The 14,571-nt window shown below is 41.5% G+C and overlaps 1 protein-coding gene across 4 annotated transcripts in view; it reads left to right on the forward strand.

The window, feature by feature from the left end:
• The window catches only part of ADAT2 (adenosine deaminase tRNA specific 2), a 106,100-nt gene that overhangs the window by 21,090 nt on the left and 70,439 nt on the right, over positions 1-14,571 (forward strand). For 2 of the 4 annotated variants that reach the window (XR_003428338.1, XR_003428339.1), the window contains exon 7: positions 99-213. Coding sequence is in view for 2 of the 4 variants with exons in the window: in XM_027084783.1 (XP_026940584.1) it covers positions 99-142 (44 nt within the window). In the remaining 2 variants the exon portion in view is untranslated. Of the gene's footprint in view, positions 1-98; positions 1,844-14,571 lie in introns of those variants that run through there. The other 2 variants (XM_027084783.1, XM_027084801.1) reach the window with 1 other exon arrangement.

Below are 14,571 nucleotides of genomic sequence, written 5' to 3' on the forward strand. Positions count from 1 at the left end.
TCCACTACTGTATGTGTGTACTTCACTTAAATCAGTACGAAGAGAGTCTGCACGGGCCTACCTCTTCATTTTCTTTTTCTTTTCTATTCTTTTCACAGCACCAAAATCAAAGGTTCGGAAAAAGGAATGTCAGAAATCCTGAACTTGTTCTAATGAAAGACTCATGTTCCTGGACGACATTCTTGGACAGAAAGCTGTTGACATTGTTGAATCGTATGTTTATATATTGTCCTTAATCCATGGGAAAATGGTTTTTCATCATTTGCTCTGTTAAGGGAACAAATTAGCACTTTTAAAAAGTCTGACAACTGCAAACAACTCCTAGATTTTCCACAAGCTGGAAGAACATTTTTAAGAAGGGGAAAAATTAAAGATTGACATTTTAGAAATTAGTAAGCAGTGCCTGCTCTTCCTGCCAAAATCGTTATGCTCGGTCCAGGGAAGTGCTGACTTTCAGGGGATGTGTATATCTGGCCTCAGTTACCTGGTGTGTCTGCATGGAGCGCATTGCCCTATGGACACCTGGTCTAGGCCTGGCCTTTCAGACTCGGAGCCTTCATTCTTGGTAGCCACTATGTTCTCCCAGGGTGTGGGGGGCAGGATGTGACTTCCTTGGAAATTGTATACGAATCATATACATATAGACCGTGATTCTATGGTCCTTAGAGCAGACTTTTGCTTTTATAAAGCATTCAGAGAAAATACATACTGTTAAAACAAGTGCTTAAGTATCATTTAAAAATTACAGCATACTGCTATTGTAAAATCTTATTTATGCCTTCTTTGAAGATGAATAGTCTTAACAGTAAAAGAAATGCATAAATGGACAACTCCTTCTTTGTTATTGAGCAACTAAACGGTGCCAGGCTCTGTTCGTTCGCTGAAGCAGTGAGCAAAACAAAGAATCCTGCCCTCATGGAGCTCATATTCTAGCAGGAGGAGACAGATAATGAGCATAACAGATTACACAGTATGTTAGAGGGTGATAAAAATTATGGCAAAAAGAAACAGAACGGGGTAGAAGGGGTGGGCGTGCCATTTGGTGGTGGGAATGCTGGTTGCAGAATTATGGTTAGTTTCATCTGAAATCAAGCACAATTATTTCTCTTTATAAAAATCCAGATTTAGAATTTAAAATCTAAAATGTAAAAGGACTTCCCTGGAGGTCCAGTGGTTAAGACTCCTCACTTGGCACTGCAGGCGGCAAGGGTTCCTTCCCTGGTCAGGGAACTAAGATCCTACATGCCGTGCGGCGCGGCAAAAAACAAAAAACAAAAAGCAAAACTAAAATGTGAAAGTGTCAGCACAACCCTCAAAGGGTATCCACAGCAGGAAGTCCCAGGTATCCATGCTTCCTGACTGCGGCAGGGGTTGCCTCTGATGAACTGCAGCTTTGCAGAGCCGTGCCGGGATGCTCTGCATCTGCCCAGAAGGGGGCCTCGCTGTTCCACCAGAAGCCCAGCTCCAGGCCCTGGAGGGCAGCTCCTCAGTTGCATTTCTTCAGTGGATTTATTTCCTTGATGCAAAGCATCTGTATTTGTTGGTTCTGCCATTTGAGCGATGTCTCTGACTTGTTTGTTTTGAATTACATTACAGGCTGGAATGTAATTGTGGTAAAGTATTTTTATATTGCCAAGAGTAGCAGTTAATCACAGTTACATGCTTCAGAGGATTTATAATTGCTTGGTTTTGTACATGTGTGTTTTTATCTGCATTTGAGAAGTTTTATGGAGAAGAATATGCATGACTTTAAATCTATAATAATGTTACATGTACCTTCCCTTCAATTTCACCTACTTTAAAGATGATCTTCTCATTAAATTTTAGTGCTTTGACTAGGTTATTCCTTTTTGCCATTGGTCATGATTCATTTCTGCTTCTTATGCTTTTCTGCAAGCAGACTTCATTGCACTTATTGTCTTCGTGTCACTTTCTTGGGGATTATTGGTAGATAAAAACCCTGGGAACTTTTTTCTGGGGAGTACCACCCTTTAAGTCCAGCCAAGCATCTTATGTCAAGTAGGTTCTTGGTAAACATTTGTTAAATAAAATTATTGATTGAAATTTAGGGAAAAATTAATAATAAGGAGAATATCTGGGATAAAAAGCCAAAGCCAAATAGTGCCTGGGTATTTTACCCCAGAGATAGTCACTACTAAAAGGATCAAGAAAATAATAAAACTGAAAAGAGGAAAGGACAGAAAAGACTTACCCACTATACATATGTTCTGTCTTTGCTGTGTTTTGGAGAATGGGTAAGTATTCCAAATTCCTAAGGATGGCTGAAAATTTTAATTTTGGTTATTACTTTTTTGATTCTCTTTCCAGTGATTGACTTACAGAATAGTCTCTCCTAAATTTTTGGTCTTAGGCACAGTTCCCTCCATTGCTTTGGGGAACAATCAGTTTGGATGGAGTACTGAAGATGGGAGGTCAGCACCTCCAGCACTGATACAGGACCATTGTGGGCTCACAGATGTGAAGGCTGTGGGATTTTGACAGCAGTTAGGCAGTGGTGGTGAGGAGTTGAGGATGTATGATGAGGTGATCCTGCTTCCTGAGTGGCATATTCTTTAGCTACTTAGATGTCGCTTAAAATATTGAAATGCTGCAGTTAGAAAGATTGAATCCAATTGATTGATACTGATGTAGTGTGTCAAAGAGACAAGCTGAGAGGCTTGTTTTGTGTATGACATAATTCTGCAAGCTGTGGGATGCACAGAGGATTTAGAATCACAGCCTTCTTTGGAGAAATTAGTGGGAAATGATTGCATCTAAGTTGCTGGGGTACCCAATGTTTACTGGTCTGCACCGGACTCTGCTGAGAATGGGTGGTGTGTAATGCTTTGGCACCGTCAGTCACTGATAAAAGATCATGTTAAAATATCTGTGTTTTCTTGTGACTTGGCACTCTCCCTTACTGTGTTGTATTTGGAGTATCATGGAGAGAAAATAGATAGCCAAGAACTCCAACGTAGGCAAGAACTGTTAATTTTTCTTTAAACTCTATTTGGAAATAACTTCAAACTTAGAGAAAAGTTGAAGAAATACCTATATATCCCTTATTCCTTAAACCTATTAACATTTTGTACCTTTAGATTTATCATTTGATATCTATTATTCTCTCTCTCTCTAAAAAAAGTATATATAAATATATATAAATACATATATATCAATATATGTTTTTCTGAACCATTTAGTAGAAAGTTATATACATCATACATTCTTATACAATTCTCATATAATCATGGTGTAGTTATTGACATCAGTAAATTTAACATTGATATAATACTTTAATATACCATTTGTAGTCCAGTTTTGTCTGTTGACCCCTTCACCTCCTTTAGAGAATTTTCCCCACCCCCCTGCAATATCAGATCCATTCTGAGGTCACATATTGCATTTGATTTTCATGTATCTTTAGCTTCTTTTATTCTAGAACATTTCCACAGCCTTTCTTTGTCTTTTGTGACATTGACATTTTAAAAATAATACAACCCTTCTGCTCCACCTCCTTTCTTTTTATTTTTTTATAATGGTGTTTCCTCATGATTAGATTCAGGTTATGCATTCTAGGTGATATTATGTTCTTCTCAGAGTGTCGCATCTGGAGGCCCCTAAAGGCCATCTGTCCCTCGCTGGTGATGTTAATTTTGGTTACCTGGTGAAAGTGTTATCTGATTTCTTTGCCAAATAATTATTGTTTTTTTTCCCCTCCCTTGCAAAGAATATGCAGTCTGGGGAGAGGAACTGTTACATTTTTTGAGAGAAAATGTATTCAACATTGATGGAAAGGAGGGGGAAGAAAATTAATGACATATATTTCAAAGCAACTGTTAAATTATTTGATTGCGTTCCTCCTCTATTATTACGTCTGCCAAAATTTATAAAATTCTTTACAAATTCTTTTCCTAATAATATTTTAAATAGGGATGTCTTAAAACTCAAAAGGCAGCCTCAGAAATAAGTTCTCTCCTAATCTTTTCCTCAGCAAAAGTAACAATTATATCAATTTAATTATATATCTGATAAGATAGAGTTTTGGGAAAATAGGTCTAAGATGTTTCTGGTTTCACAGATGGCCTATAGTGATCCGAGAGGATCTAGGTAGGTAGTCATTTGGCCATAAAATGTGAATTCTCTTGGGTTTCCATAGAGATATCTAGACTTAAAATGTTTTAAGCACTGCTACTTTCAAAATGACTGTCAGTAAAAATAGCAAAAGCCAAGGCTCTTTTTGAAAAAAAGTAAACATTTTTTTTTAAAGTAGTGAGAGTCCTGGTTAAAAATCCACGTTGAAGCCAAAGCTTGTCCTTCCCAGTCATTCTGCATCAGCTGGCCTTGAACAGCCCTGAGGAGAAGAGCCATCAGGAACTGCTTTCCCTGATTTTGGCAAAGGAATGAGACTACATTGACTTCATCTATGAAGACAACTGCCAACTATTTTCTTACTCCGTGAACTGTTAATTGTGCGTGGTGAGGAAAGGGGTGATGGGTGACATTATTTTTGTGCTAAGACTGGCATGTGTTTTTGTGCTAAGACTGGCATGTGTTCCGGCAAAAGTTTGACATTTTTAGTATCTTTGTTTTTTCAAGTTGAGCGAATAAAAACGGGCTCGTGAGATTATTTCTCACCTGATTTTTAAGTGACCACTGGGCTCCATACCATGTGTCCATGACTACTAGGGAGACTTTGTGACATGGTTGAAGAAGCATGAACTTGGAGGTCTGGAGCAGGGGCCGGCAAACCCAGCTTGCTGGCTGTTTGGGAACAACTCACAGGTTGAAAATGGTTTTACACTTTTAAATGGTTGAAAAAAATCAAAAGGAGATTTTAGTGACCCGTGAACATGTGAAGTTCAAATGCCAGTGTCCATAAATTAAGTTTTGTTGGAACATAGCCATGCCCATTTGTTTCTGTATTGTCTGGGGCTGCTTCCGTGCTATAGTGGCAGAGTCAAGTAGCAGTGACAGAGACCTGTGGTTCCCACAGCCTAAAATGTCCAGTGTCTGGTCCTTTAAGAAAATGTTTGCTGGCCCCTGGTCTAGAGAATATGAAATGTTGAGGTTGGATTTCTAAGGTGCTTATTCAAGTTCTGTGACTTTGGAACTGAGTCATGTGGTTCATTGCGCAACTGTGGTGAATTGCTTCGGTACCGTGATTCTTTTTTCAAGTCGGTTTATGAATATGAAAGAGAGATCCAGGATACTAAAATATTTACCCTGGCTTAGAATATTTTGTTTCCTTACATACACTTTAAGGGAGTGTCAAGGAGAAAAGATAATTTATCATTTTATTTGGGTTTAGACTAAAAAAGCCCATTTTATTCATGATCCTCATATAAAAAAGATTATCAAGTATTTATCACTTTTACTATAATGTCAGAAATCTATTGGACCCTTTTAAAAAGCAGGACTTAAACAGAAGCTACCTCTATACCATCCCCATCACTGTGCCTTTGTCAGTTTTCTTGGGGAACAGGCTTGGTAACCCTTTGGTGCTAGAAAAGACAAAAAATAAACATTTATTAGGTATTGTGTGTGTTTGTGTGTGTGTGTGTGTTTGTGTGTTTTAACCCAGCATTGAGTTCAGGACAAAGCCTTATGCATAATAGACAGACACTATGTCTTAATTCTAAATTGCATAGTAAAGAAGTCTTTGAGGCAGACTTGATGGAGAAGGAGGGACACTAGCTGTGCCCTGAAAGGCAGGTAGGATTTGGGAAGGCAGGTGAGAGGGTGAGGGCTGCATATGCGATACTAGAGTAGGGGAAAAGCAGTGATGTGAAGATCCAGGCCAGGAATGCTTGGGCCAGGTTACAAAGATCCCCTACTTCTTTCTGAGACGGAGTCTTTTTTTTTTTTTTTTTTGCGGTATGTGGGCCTCTCACTGTTGTGGCCTCTCCCGTTGCGGAGCACAGGCTCCGAACGCGCAGCCTCAGCGGCCATGGCTCACGGGCCCAGCCGCTCCGCGTCCTGTGGGATCTTCCCGGACCGGGGCACGAACCCATGTCCCCTGCATCAGCAGGCGGACTCTCAACCACTGTGCCGCCAGGGAAGCCCGAGAAGGAGTCATTTTTCATTCTCTTTCTGATGTGAGTGATTTCATACTCGTCCTGGAGTATGAGTGGTTTGGGGTAGGGGATTGCCAGGGAGCAAAGGTTCTGATCCTACTGTCACTGAAGAATCACACATCACTAGGCAAGATTTGAGTTGTGGGCACAGAATGTGTCAGTAATAGATGCTAACATTTACATTGAATGTGTACCAGGCTCTATCCATATGTTACCTCAGTAATCCTCATATCAACCCTAAGAATCAGTACTGTTATCATCTCCGTTTTACATCAAGGAAACTGAGGCACAGGGAGGTTAAGTAACCTGTCCAGGGTCGCAGAGCACTAAGTGATTGTATCAGAATAGGCTTGTTTATGTCACAGGAACAGCCCTTACATTTTAGTGGCTTAGAACAAAGCTTTGATTCTCTCGTGCTTTACTTCTTGTCCATCTCAGGTCAGGCCAAGGGCTTAAGGCCACCATCTGGGACATCATCAGTCACGGTGGCAGGGAGATGAGCAAATGGCGAGCAGGGCTCTTGCTTTGGAGCAGGGCTTCCCACTCGAATGTGTGTGTGCATGGCCTGGGGAGCTTGTGAGGTACACATCGTGAATCAGGAGGTCTGGGGTGGGCCTGAGATTCTGCATTTCTAGCAAGCTTCCAGGTGGGTCCTATACTGCTGGACCATGGGCCACTCGAGTAAGGAGGGCTTACTGACTTTTGCCCAGAAGTGAATCATCACTTCTCGCATAGGAATTAAAGTAAGTCACACAGACACGCCCAACTTCAAGGTGGCAGGAGATGTAAGCCACCATCTACCTCAGGAGGAGGAGAATGGGAGTATTTGTGAACAGCCCTAATGAAGAGCAAAAAAATGTGAAGTTAGGATTTGAATTCAGGCAGGCTGTCTCCAGAGTGCGTGCTTTTTTTTTTTAAAAGGTTTCGGTTTTCACATTTATTTTCCTAGATTTTATTTTATTTTTTAACCATTAAAAAAAATTGAATTGTTAATTTACAATGTTGTGTTACCTTCAGGTGTACAGCAAAGTGATTCATATATATCTACATATCTATATCTATTCTTTTTCAGATTCTTCTCCATTATAGGTTATTACAAGATATTGAATATAGTTTCCTGTGCTATACAGTGGGTCCTTGTTGTTTATCTGTTTTATATACAGAAGTACATTCTCTTAATCATCACTCTGTACAATCATAGGTGTGGGTCTATTCGCTATGGAGAAAGGGCAGCACGGTGGTAGACAGCCAGTCAGGGTAGCCCTTGAGACTGATAGGTTGCTGTCAACTTGTGTGACAAGTGTCCGGTGTCCCAGGCAGCTTCGTGTCAAAGGCAGCAGTTCTCAACATGGTGTCGCAACTCTGAAATGTTTCAATCCATTTTTTTCTTAATAATGTGCTGACATCTCTGAATTATTTATTTTTGTTCGAAGCATACCTTAGAGTGGATTCAAGCCTTTCCCGATTACACTCTCTCTCATCTAATATTGTGCCGTGCTTTCTTGTTTTGGAGAAAGGGTGGAGTTAAAGCCAGTACTCAGGGAATTGTGCATGATCCTGGGAACGCCTACGGGTGTGTGTCCATACACCATTCATCATGTGTGTTTGCTGCAAAGTGCTGGAGTTGCTGGGCTGGAGGAGTCCTAGGCTTGTGGTCAGCACAGCAAACTCAATTCCCAACTGGCGGAGGCTGAGAAGCAGCTTCTCTGAGCCTGCAGCCTATGCCCATTCCTAGAAACTTCTGAGATTGTCCTTGACAATTGCCAATTGTGGGAATGAATGGTGGATACCAGGCCCACGTTAGAGTCTTTATTTTATTTTATTTTATTTGCGGTACGCGGGCTCTCACTGTTGTGGCCTCTCCCGTTGCGGAGCACAGGTTCCGGACGCGCAGACTCAGCGGCCATGGCTCACGGGCCCAGCCACTCCGCGGCATGTGGGATCTTCCCGGACCGGGGCACGAACCCGTGTCCCCTCCATCGGCAGGCGGACTCTCAACCACCGCGCCACCAGAGAAGCCCACGTTAGAGTCTTTAAATGGAGAAGAGAGACCTGAGTTCCTTACAGCACAGAGCCAAGTGAACGGCACATCTCCTTTGACCCTCCAGAAAGGTCACAGAAAGCACCCCAGCCCACTTTGCAGCCTGTTCCCAGGCTGAAGTGTAGACAAACTATTCAGAAACATCGGTTTCAGCAAGGCCCTGTCTGCCTTATGGAAAACCTGACTTGCAGATGATACTTGGAATGAAATGATTGTTATTCCGCCATTAAAAAAAATCCTCTCAAAAAGGAGACAGAGGTACATTTCAGTTTTACACAATAAGAGATAAGATTTCAGAATTAACCCATTACACTAGTTGATTCAGTCAGCAATTTAACTAAGCATGAGGGAGAAAATGGGCCTTGACAGCTTTTCTCTTGGAAAATCAAGTTAGCCATGTTGAAAAATGCTTTCACCCCTGTCCACCTTATCTATCATTAATCATGGGACGAACTGGAGAAACCAGAGTTTCTCCAGAGACACTTTTGTCACGTAATGCACGTAGTTCAATTAAAATATGCAGATTAATGCAAAGTTAATAATTAAGGGCACGTAAGAAACAAAGTCTTCCTATTTTTATTAATTACTTAGACGGGAAACCTACAGTATGACTTTCTAAAATTAGTGGAACAGAGTTCTACGGCTCGATCATTCCAATCCTAGTCCTAGAAGGTACTACTAATGATCTTTCTTGGCTGTTAGTGCCCTTTGGAAAAAGACCTGTTCCTCCATCAGTAATCCTGACTTCACAGGAAAGTACTTTCAACTTTTAATCTAGTCTGAACTGGCATTGCTAGAAAGCCATTTCTTTCAATGACATTTCTATATTGGAGGCCTCAGTAACTTAAGGATGTCAGCTTGATTTTTGTATCAACGACATCACCATCCTGATTCAAATGCTAAACAATTTCAGGAAGGATGAAATTTCTTCCTGACCTGAGAGGAAACCCATTTTCTTAGTGATGAGCTCTGCTGACACGACGGTCTGGGGAACCCAGCATGCCTTGCACCTTTATTGGTGGATTTCCTCCTCAGGTAAGCCCGAGACAACACACGGTGTTTTTTCTTTTTATCCTAAGCCCATTTTATCAACTTCATCAACCTCAAGCATTACTTTACTCTTCCCTTCAAAGTCTTGGAGGCTCCATGAAATCTTTTCCGATTACTCCAGCCCACAATGACCATTTTCTTCAAATTCCTACTTAGTGTCACATAGTTTAATACTCATTTGGTGTCTAATTACAGTAATTAGATTGTAATCTCCTTACAAGCAAGGATTTAGCCCGATGCTAGGCCCAGGGGCGGGTTTCGGTCAACGCTTTCGGAGGGATGGATTTGCAGTTCTGGATGGTTTCCAGGCAGCAGGACAAACATGCGTATTAGCACTGCCGAGAGAACGCCGCGTGGAGAGAACGCCGTGTCGGCTGGCTGAGCGTGCCCTCTATCTCTGAGCGCTTTGGTGGATCGCTACCAGGCAGCTGGGCAGCCCAGGCAGCGTGACTTAGACCCCTGGCGATTTCCTCCAGCTCTTCTCTTCTCATTCGGACTGGGGCTCAAAGTTTCCCATTTCCAGGTTTGAGAAGTCAGGAGGACAAAGCAGGAGAGGGGCAGAGAGGTAAAACATTTTAGATCTGCTTTGCTAGTACCTAACCTTCCTGTGGAGGCATCACAAATAAAACGAGGACACATTGCACATTTCAGAGCGAGGAAAATGTTGTGCAGAGATTGATTTATATAACTTTTTTTTTTTTTGCTAGCTTAGTCCAGAAGCTGGATTAATATTTTAATCATATTCTCTTGAGAGGAAAAGGCAGCTGGTGGAATTGTTGGAGGTGACACGCCAATCTACATAGAAACCAAGTGTGGCTTGGAGACCACCATGGAAATAATAACTTCAGTCATTAAGTGGATAATGAAAGGAAGAAAGAAACCAGATAAGTTTTCCGGTTCAAGAAGTTATTTTTATTATAAACTAACCTTAGGGAGACCATAAGCTTTATTATTATTTTAACATTTAAATTCAAATACTGATGGATTTATCTTTTCACTGCTGATTACTCTTGGCAGCAGCAGAGTTAGCAATGAGGGCTATAGAACATCTTTCATCTTTTTATTTTTAAGTTGCCATTTTAATTGTGTACATAAGCTCAGTTGTGCAGGCAAAGCATGGCAAGGAGCACACAGTGTCACAATTCGTGTCGGGTTTGTTTTTTTTTAATTTTAGAATTTTATTTATATTTTTATACAGCAGGTTCTTAGTAGTTATCCACACAATTCGTGTCTTGATACACAATTTCTCTCTCCCCATGAACTTGGCTTTCCAAGGCTGGAATTCTAACAGTTGGTACAAAGTCACTGGCATCCTGAAATCTAAAGGAAGAGGCCTTTTTCTCTCTCTCTTGCTCTCTTTTGTTTGTTTGTTTCCTTGCAGACCTGGATAATGCCAAATCTTCACAATGGGTCTGTAGCTGGCAATAGCAATAAGTGTCTGGAATATGCTCTGGGAAATGCAATCTTTTGCTTGGTAACTGCCCTCAGGTGGAAATTGATATTTAGGTTATTACTGGGAATTTGTTTGTGCTTTAGAATTTTGTGGGATTAAGGCTGGTGCTGTGATATTCTCATTTGTTCTGTCGACCCTTAGGTATTTCAGAAAAGAGGGAAATGAGAGTCTTAGGGTTGAAATGATCAAACTTTGGAGGTGCTAAGGCTCTATTCCAATTATACTGGCAGATGGCCCAGCGTACAGATTCTACCCAAAGGCCCAAATACTGTCTCTTCTGCCTGGAACTGAGTTAGTAGAAAGAAATAGGGTAGGGCAGAATTTTGGACTGAAATTTCTCTGTGGCAAGCAACAGATTGAACTGATGATAGGAGAAAGTTTGTATTGTTAACTTTTACAAGGTGACAGTCAATTTCAGGAATTTTACAGGGCTGGAGGATTATTTGGGCTATATTTTCATCTGGTGCTTATCGTTCACACTGCTTGGTTGGATAGCACAGCTGAGCAGAATCCAAGATGAGAAAGAGAATGGGGGCCGATGGTAGCATCGGGGCTAATGGAATTAATGTCCTGACCTGTTCAGCAGCTTTGGGGGCTACAATAGAGAAGCATTCGTAAAAACCGTGAAGGAATGAAGTAGCAACTCCTTGACTCCTGGATGATAGGGAGGAAGAGAATTTAGGAGAGGATATGGAAGAAGGGCCTCCATGAAGGAGAGGGTAAGACTTTCTCTGGCTTCTGTCCTGATCTCCTTTTCCCAAGGAGGACAGCAACTCTCAGAGTAGACTATGGCTCCCATGGTTAATTTCACTGGCTTAGTAAGAGAAACAGCCAAAAAAGGAAGAATGTTGGTGTCTAAAAGAGAGCAAGTCACTTGTCTATTCATGCTACGGGTTGGTTAGGTGAAGAGCATTGATTTGTCTTTGTGCTGATGGACAGAACTGCAGTGCAAAGTTAGAAGTCACTTTGGACTCTTTCTCATAACTCTTTTTTTTTGCGGTACGCGGGCCTCTCACTGTTGTGGCCTCTCCCGTTGCGGAGCACAGGCTCCGGACGCGCAGCCTCAGCAGCCATGGCTCACAGGCCCAGCCGCTCCGCGGCATGTGGGATCTTGCCGGACCGGGGTATGAACCCGTGTCCCCTGCATCGGCAGGCGGACTCTCAACCACTGCGGCACCAGGGAAGTCCCCTCTTTCTCATAACTCTTATGAGAACTAGGTGAGATAGCTTGGGAGCCGCTGAGAAACATCACTCTCGGCATTCATCCAGGCCTTGTATCTTCCTCTCTCTCATGAGTGTGGCTTTTCCTCACCTTGGAGTATAAAATCTGAGATTCAGTTTTTGTTCTGTACTTAGGATGGACATAGGTAGTTCAATACTAATGGGCTGTTTTGTATCCAAGTCAATTAGGCTCACCTGGTTAGATAGCCGCGTTCTCTAGCATGGTTAGAAATGGAGCTGACAGAACACAGACTCATCTGTTAAGAATAACTAGTAATTGATGGTATTTACTCACTTTATTGTGTGCCAGGCACGGCTGTAAAAGGCTTTGCAGCTATTATGTGATCCTTGCAGCAACCTGCGGTGGTTACTGTTCTTTTTCCCACTTAAGGAGTGAGTTAATGTATGCAGAGTTTAATGTGCTCAAGATGGCAGAGCCAGTAAGGGGCAGAACCAGAATTTAAACTTTAGAGGCACATTTCTTCACCATTATACTGAACTATTTCAAGAAGATTACCCAAATAGGAAAAGAACCAAAAGGATGAGGACTGTTCTTCCCTGCCCAGCCCTCCGCTGGAGCAAAACTCTGTAACTCGGGTTTATTCATGAGGCTAGCCTTTGGCTTCCCTCAGTAGGTCATGAATTTGAATGTCTGTCTCTACTCTGTGTGTGGTATTTTGGTTTGGTTTTGTTTTGTATTTTTGAATCTTCCTTGTTTTGTATTTTTGAATCTTTACAAGGTAAATCTTATAGAAGGAAAAGAACTGTTTTGCTTATAAGATCAGATCCCAGGATACTCACAAGCTTAAAAAATACAGCTGGACCATCTGCCTGGTTCTTTGCAAAAACTAGAAGTAAAACTGCATGATTTTGTAAAAACTTTTCAGTGAGACAGGTCTTGTTCAGGATCCGCAGATGAATTGCCAATACCTTTGCATATTCTGTAATCCTTCCTCCAAAATAACAGTACCTATTATCACTTTTACTGTTATAATTATCATTCGGTTCTGTACTAAGTGATGTACGTGTATCTTCTCACACTGACATGTATGTGATAGGTACTACCATCATGTATCAGTTATCTGTTGTCACAGCAATGTTATGTAACAAAACCCCACAAAACCTCAGTGGCATGCAAAAATAACTATTTATTGCTTATACACGTGGGGTGATTGGCTAAAGAGATCTGCCAGTCTTGGCTGGATTGGCTCATGACATGTAGGATTTGGCTCACTGAAGACTGATCTAGCCTGGCCTTGGCCGGGATAAATGGGGCAATCCAGCTCCTCCATTTGTATCTCCTCCTCCAATGGCCTGGGCTGGGCATGTTCCGTTGTGACTGGAGAGCTGCAAGCTCTGAACAAGCCTAATTGCATAAGTCCATTACAGCCTTCTTCGTGCAACATGTCTGTTAATATCTCAGACATGTTGGTTAAAGCAAGTCACATAGTTAAATGTAAGGATGTTAAATAAGTCATTCCATCCCTGTAGAGAGCACTGGAAAACGGCAGGGCAAAAGGTATAGATATAAGAAATGATGAACAATTGGGCCCATTTTTGCAATCTAGGACATGTTCGCTTTTTCAGATGGAGAACATGAGGCTTAGACAGTAAGTGTCTTGCCTAGGGTCACATAGATATATGAAGTGACAGAGCTTGAATTTGAACCTGGGTTTGTCTTTTCTCAAAGCTGGAGCTCTTAATGATGTACTACAAATGCAAGCTTTAGAAACTAGATATGCCTCCAACTCCTTTCCAGATATAAGCCATCATTTAACTCCCTCATTATGCCTTTTAACCAATGAAGACAAAATGCAGCTGTTGATATTATATCATGAAAATGCGGTGAGGAGTAATTAGTGTTAGTAAATTCTCTGAAAAAGTGCTAGGTATTATGATCAAAGAAACACACAGACTTTTAAATCACTGCCTGACCTCATTTTACATTGTGTAGTCTTTCAGATCTCTCTTACCTGCCATAGTTTAGAAATGTACTGAGTTTAACATTCCTTAATATTCTCACTCCTCTCTGCCTCAAATCATCCTAGCAATGCCCCAATCTGCCTATACCAGCAGTAATTATACATGAAAGTTATACCCTATACAAATTGCTTTTACAAAAATGACAGTAATATCTTTAAGATTGTCTGGAAAGTTGTATGTTTTAACAGTTGATAAATGTGGACTCTTAGCTGATAGAAAATTTAGTCTTTATATCAACTGCCCTTTCTTTTTTTTTTTTTAAATAAATTTATTTTTGGCTGCATTGGGTCTTTGTTGCTGCACGTGGGCTTTTCTCTAGTTGTGGCGAGCGGGGGGTACTCTTTGTTGCGGTGTGCGGGCTTCTCATTGCGGCGGCTTCTCTTGTTGTGGAACACGGGCTCTAGGCATGTGACCTTCAGTAGTTGTGGCACTCGGGCTCAGTAGTTGTGGGCCTTAGAGTGCAGGTTCAGTAGTTGTGGTGCACGGGCTTAGTTGCTCTGCAGCATGTGGAATCTTCGCGGACCAGGGCTCGCACCCGTGTCCCCTGCATTGGCAGGCGGATTCTTAACCACTGTGCCACCAGGGAAGTCCTCAACCGCCCTTTCAACAGATGTGTCCTAGCCTAGTTTTGCTTTGTAACTTGCAGCTACTGTTGTTGTTCATTTTATTAAGTCAATTTCATGGCACATGTTTTGAAGAAAGTTGAAAAATTTTATATACTTCTGTTGACCCTAAAAGCAAAACAGCAG

This window comes from Aethalodelphis obliquidens, unplaced genomic scaffold (genome assembly GCF_003676395.1).
Source record: "Aethalodelphis obliquidens isolate GAN/ISIS:26980383/991018 unplaced genomic scaffold, ASM367639v1 scaffold3, whole genome shotgun sequence".
Taxonomy (NCBI): Eukaryota; Metazoa; Chordata; class Mammalia; order Artiodactyla; family Delphinidae; genus Aethalodelphis; species Aethalodelphis obliquidens.